The sequence below is a fragment of the Nelusetta ayraudi genome, unplaced genomic scaffold, assembly GCF_046127955.1.
Source record: "Nelusetta ayraudi isolate G7.1 ecotype Tasmania unplaced genomic scaffold, CSIRO-AGI_Nayr_v1 ptg000048l, whole genome shotgun sequence".
Lineage (NCBI taxonomy): Eukaryota > Metazoa > Chordata > Actinopteri > Tetraodontiformes > Monacanthidae > Nelusetta > Nelusetta ayraudi.
Genome location: NW_027466098.1, coordinates 10076245 through 10082387, shown reverse-complemented (window position 1 = coordinate 10082387; position 6143 = coordinate 10076245). Strand labels below are relative to the sequence as shown.

Genomic DNA, 6143 nt, shown 5'->3' with positions numbered 1-6143 from the left:
TGATGACATGTTGGGAATCCCCCCTCCTCCTGACTGGAGCTTCATAGAGCTGTTTATATTGTTGCCGTCATGATCATCCACCATGCTAAGACGACATGTGACTGTAAAAGAAAACACTTATTACGAATTGTGACATTTTACAATTACAAATGAGCAATTTTGCATTGATGTATACTTGGTGTGCATTTGGTGTGAGCGTTACAACTTGTGACACAGAGAGCAGCAGCAGCAGCAGCAGCAGCAGCAGTAACAGTGGTCGTCAGCCACTAACTATACCACGGGGGGGGGGGGGGGTCCCTGTAGGAACACCCCTGCTCGTCCACCTCCACCACCACCACCACCTTTTCTTCTTGTTCTCTCGGTATTTGAAAGACACTTGGCTGCTTCCCGTTCCCCCGCCCACTCGCCTTTCCTCTCTCTCACTCTCTCTCTCTCTCTCTCTCTCTCTCTCTCTCTCTCTCTCTCTCTCTCTCTCAGTCTCTCTCTCTCTCAACCAAAAGGATGACATGACGTCGCGTTTTAGTTTTCTTTTTGATGGGCCCTGTATATAAAAACCCTGGCAGGCGCCGTGACAGAAACTCACACCGAGGAACAGACGCAGACAGACAGAGAGACACAGACAGAGAGACACAGACAGAGAGGTGACGATGCTGCGTAAGTCACCCGACCTCGACGATCCGAACAACCGTGCATGTTTTCTGCTCCTTCGTCTCCTTCACCCTCTTCCTCACCCCTCTCTCCATGCAGATTCCAATAGCTCCGTGTTGCTGCTGCTGCTGCTGCTGCAGCTGAGCCTGACCTGGCGCCCGTCCACGGGTGCCGCGCTGCCGGCGCGCGCCCTGGGCGCAGAGCAGTGCCAGCGGTGCTCCCTGCTCTTCAGGAGCCTCCTGGACGACGTCACCGAGCTGCTCAAACACGTCAGTGAGATAGTCTCTCTTTTCTTTCTCTCTCTCCCTCTTCTTCTCCTCTCCTCTCATCCTCTCCCTCCTCACTTGGTGCCAACAAAGGGAATTCTTTGTCTTTTTTTTTTGCAGAAGGATGTTGTCTGCTTTGGCATCAAGTCTGTAACTCCTGTGGTGGCGAATGTATCCGACACAGTTCTGGCCTGCGCACCGAGCCAAACTCAGGTGGGACGTTGATATTCATTCATTCATTCATTCATTCATTCATTTGTTTATTCGTAATTTAGAGCTAATTTGTTAGCCCTGTCTGCCATTTATTACCCTATGCACATATTTTAAGTTTCAAAAATTAATGACATTTTAAAACAATAAAGTTATCATTTTTGTTCCGTTTTATGTATACTCACTGATTTAAAGGGAACTAAACTAAACTTAATAACGAGCTACCGAAATAAATAAGGTCTTTCTGTTCTCCACAGAACTCTGGCTGCATGATGAGAAGAGACTCGCCATTCAGTCAGGTACGGTTGATACTTTTGGACCGCGTGCCTGAACGTGACTCACGAGTCGTCTGACTGACGGTCTACTGAAAAAAAAAAAAAAAAAAAAAAAATGTTTTTGAGATATATAAATATATCTCAAAAACATTTCTCAAATACGTTTTGCGCTTTGCTCTCTGACCGACGACTGCTCACCCCACCGACAGACTGAGTGCCTGGCGAACATCAAGAAAGATCTGGACCACTACGCCGCCACTTTCGAGTCGTACCTCAACACTCAGCTCAGGAACCGCACGCAGGAAGTTCCACTTCTGAGTCCGACTCTGGAACAAATCAAGAGCCTGAGGAAGGTGTGTTTACCACGCAAATGTGATGGAGGGAGGCGTAGGGGGGAAGAAAAGTAAAAACAACGAGTGATGATTCAAAGATAGAGAGTGATTGAGAATTCCCTGGGAAATAACTTCTGCAAGTCGCCTGACAAAATCTTCCTCGGTTTGTTCAGAACTGCTTCCCGATTCCCACTGAAGTGCCGGATTCTTCGAAGGTATTTAACCTTCCACGTTTCATTTGATTTCATTTGAAACTGTTCGTGAACCACCTCCAAGGGTGGATGGGTGCGAGACAGGTGGGTGATCGTTGTGGATTGTCTCTGTGTTCCAGGAGGAGGCTGCCAGCAAGTGGGGGGGGAACAACTACGAAAACAGGAAAGAGATGTGCAAAATAATCGACGGTTTCTACAGTCGCACCATCACTATCAACCGAGCCATGGGCTACATCGCCTCCGGGGAGCACCGGGAGTAAAACAACAACAACAACAACAACAACAAAGCCGTAATACATCTCTGAACTTTTATCACAACATGCTTCCTCTTAAAGGAGTGTCTTCTCATGCGGTCCAAAAGTGTTACCTTGTTATGATTAACTTATGTATTTATTTTTTTTTATGTTCATATTTATTCTCTATCTATTATTTATTTTATTTATATGACTAATTACTTGGGGAAACACTGTTCTTTGTACTTTATACTTGCACCTTTAAATAAACATGTTGACATGCATCGTAGACTTTGTCCCGAGTTGTCCTTGGAAATGAGAAGAGTCCATAGAGCAGCGCTTTAAAGCACTCAAAAACGTATTAATCTGGTCATTATCATATTAATAAACTGAATTGTGTGTCCTGGAAAAATAGTTCACCAACATTTCCTCGATAAATAATGTGTGTATATTAGAATTCCTTTAAAAAAAAAAAAAAAAAAAAAATGGAACGGTGGACTATACTGTAGTTTGTCGACCTTTGAATTTTTGGACATGTTGAGATTTTACATTGTATCACTCCTTCTCATTGTAGCCCTGGGTAAAATCAGGCATGTTAAAGAGACATCAGTTAAACTAAATAAATAAATAGCAGTTAGGGCTAAAAAAAAAAAAAAAAAAAAAAAAAAAAAAGAAACTGTTCACAATAAATAAATTCGTAATTAAAAGGCCACTTCAGATTAAAAGTATGACGGAGTGATTCGGCGGTAGGGGGTGAGTTCTGTGTCGTGTATGCGTTTTCCAAGATGCATCTAACGCGTTTGATGTGGTGTTTGTGAATATTTGTGATTGTATATATAATAATGTCCCGAAGAAATAGACAAGTTGAACAAAATGTATTTTATTTTATTAGGCACAGTTACTTTTTTGTTTTGGCCTGGAAGGTGAAGCAGCCAGTCGTTTTAGGGCTACCACGTACCCGAGCTGCAAACAGGCCTGCTACGGTAACTTAAGTATTGCCGGCTATTTTATTTTATTGGGGGCCCCACAGTAACGGTGTATTGTGTGCATGTGCAATATGTGAACGAAGTCTTTTTACAAAAACAAAAAACATTTTTTATTTTATGTTCCACTGAAACAGTGTTGGTCTTTGATTTCATTGTTTTGGGTTAATTGAAGTAAATAAGAAATGTAAAAAAAAAAAAAAAAATTTAAAAGCTAGTTGAACAGACACATAGGCTGAAAGGTGTTTCAATTCATTATTAAAGTGTGTTTATTTGATATGTACAAATTTAAAGGGTCACACAGTAGTGGAAATAATTGATATCCATACATTTAAGTCATTATAGAAACCTTGTTTTTATTATTCCGTATTTTAGGAAGAGCTCAGGTTAGCCACCTCTCCAAATAGTGAAATACACTAGAGGCTCTACATCATAAGACAGTAATTTCGGTTAGTTTCTGGCTCTTTAAGTAAAGTCTTAAACTTTTGTTATGTTTTTTTTTTTTTTGCCCAAAGATTTAAGACAATATTGTCATACTGTTGTTTGTCATTTTTTGGACATGTTGAGATTGTATCACCGCTTTTCATGCTAAACTACAGTAGGACGGTCATTTCTATGAATTTTTCTTTCCATTTTCTTTGTTACCCTGAAAAATAATATTATACTATAGCACGGGGACACAGCGTTTGGGTGTGAAACTGGAGGGTGATTATTGTGTATTGCCACTGTGCTGCAGGAGGGGGCTGCCAGCGGTTGGCGGACAAACGCCTGCAACAACAGGAAAGAGGTGCAAAATAATAATAATAGTTTCTACTGTTTGATGCAACAATGCACTCACCATTAAGAACAAAATAAGAATAGGTCAATAGTTTTGTTTGATTATTTTTTTTTATTCATTCAAGAAAAAAGAATCAACTCTTCAGACACAATAGTAATTAAGTGCATAGATGACAGTAAGAAATTCAGTCTGTAAAAAAAAAGAACATTTAAAGGTAAAACTGGAAATGACAAATTCCCATTTTTGGCACTTTAACTGCAGCACCTACATGTAGTGGTTCACGGCTACACTATTAGCTACCGCATATCACCACTACACTGCTGCCTCTACTGGTCATTGTTTTTTTTGTTTTGCTTTTTTAAGATCATCCTCTCTCAAAGAAGCTTTTCTCTTTTTAAAGAAGGTGCCATTTTCTAGTCCACAGGTGTTGCAACGTGGCCTCGCCCTGCCGCCTCGTCGCCGCTCTTGTTGCGTCCTGCTGTCCTCACGCCGTCTGGGAAACAACACAAAATGGGACTTCTAGAAGGAGCCTGCTCCCGTGGCTGGCAAATACTACAAAATCAAGTTACCTGATTCGTCCTGCCAGCGAGCTCTATTGTTGGCTGCTGCTTCTCTGCCGACCTGTAGACAGATATTTATATATATTCTTTCATTAATTTGTAAACGATTAGCAGAAAGATGAATAATCTTCTAGACAGAGACAGAGACAGACAGACAGACAGACAGATGTGCATATTTCAGGCGTGAGTCACACAACAATTTCATGTCAAATGATGAACGAGCTCACTGCGTGTCCATTTCCGCAGCAGGGTCTCGTCACAGTCCACTGTGAAAACAGAGAACAGTCAGCTCTCCTGCATCAAATCCTAACCCCACAGTCCTGCAGTCCTAGAGTGTTGAGCAGGGCTCGACTGCGCTCTAAAGGCCAACTGAGCCGAAGCAGAGCCAGGAAATGCTGCCCTTTTAGTGGAAGGAAGGCACAAACACATCCTGACTCAAATGAAGTGACAGATAATTTTTTTTTTTTTAATTTAATTAATTTAATTTAATTTCGCCTCGGTCTCACATCCATTATTACACAGAATCTTGGCTTTCATAGACACTGAGGCTCATACGCTGCGTTCCCAGTGTCACGTGGCCTCACTCGGGCCTGGATAAACAGGATGAAAGGCAGTAAAGTGGGCAGCCCTACCTTTTCTAATGGTCCCCGTCCACACCGTCTCCTTCGTGAGTACGCTGATGAGAGACAGCTTAAAGGGAGGCGGCTGCTCAAAGTGAGCCTCAAAGTAGGCTTTAGGAAACAGCGGGTCCGAGTTGAATTTCACTGCCTGCCAAGAGCCACAAGAGTCGCTTGAATAATCCGCCCTGAGGCCTTTAGCGTCGTGACAACACTACGCCTCGGCTTCTTGAAGACCCACCACAGGTGTGATTTCGCCCTCCGGCTCGCTCTCCAGCCGGTACGCCCCCTCGACCAGTTCACAGGTGACAGGCTTTACGATAAAGAAGTAGCGCCAGCGATAGCCGCGCACTTGTTTCATGATTTGCTGTGACGTGCGTCGGGACGACAGGAGAACATGGCAAGATGTTAGACGGCAGCCGGACAGCGCTGTGCCAACGTCCAAAACATTCCACGACAAAGAAGAGGCGAAGAGAAAAGTGAAACAAGCACTTGCAATATTTTCTTCTTGCCGTATTCATTTTCACAGCAAAATTTGATTTGGCTTCAGACATCGTCTTTGGTTATTTAATTTTAGTCATAATTTAATCATCCAAATCTTTTCAGTTTTAGTCTAGTTATAGTTGATGAACTATCATGATAATTCTAGTTGCAGCACATTGAGATGATTTTCTCGTTCTTATTCGTTGAAGAAAATGCCAATACGCCTCGTCATCGTCCTGGTCACTGCGAATGAATTTTTATTTAGCCATCGTCGTGTTTTAGTTAGAAAAAAGTTTTATGACGATTACTGACAAAACCTTTTCCTCAACAAAATGAACACCGTCTTTTTTGTCTGTAGCTTAGCATTGCGCTTCAGTTTTTACTTCATGTTTTCCCTGTTTAGAGCACTCCTGATTGTTAAGCACTAAACCCCCCACCCCAAAAAAGGATGGGGAGATTTCTGTTTGCGCGCTATAATCCTGGGGACTACAAATTTCTAATTCCATATGGTTTCATCAGTAAGGACTGTAAAAACTCTGGCATTTC

General features: G+C 42.3%; 1 protein-coding gene across 1 annotated transcript; it reads left to right on the top strand.

Moving 5' to 3' along the window:
* The first annotated feature begins 417 nt into the window (after positions 1 to 417).
* Positions 418 to 2465, top strand: il12a (interleukin 12a). The gene is made up of 7 exons (XM_076035687.1): positions 418 to 654; positions 748 to 917; positions 1035 to 1127; positions 1382 to 1423; positions 1609 to 1752; positions 1905 to 1946; positions 2063 to 2465. Exons 1-7 carry the CDS (start codon positions 648 to 650, stop codon positions 2201 to 2203), a joined length of 639 nt encoding a protein of 212 aa, XP_075891802.1. The 5' UTR covers positions 418 to 647; the 3' UTR covers positions 2204 to 2465.
* Positions 2466 to 6143: the final 3678 nt, after the last annotated feature.

What these genes read in the sequence shown, in the direction of transcription:
- il12a (XM_076035687.1), top strand. An exon ending in GCGCACCGAGCCAAACTCAG is followed by an intron (nt 1,128 to 1,381) that starts GTGGGACGTTGA and finishes TGTTCTCCACAG; the next exon opens with AACTCTGGCTGCATGATGAG. An exon ending in AAGTGCCGGATTCTTCGAAG is followed by an intron (nt 1,947 to 2,062) that starts GTATTTAACCTT and finishes TCTGTGTTCCAG; the next exon opens with GAGGAGGCTGCCAGCAAGTG.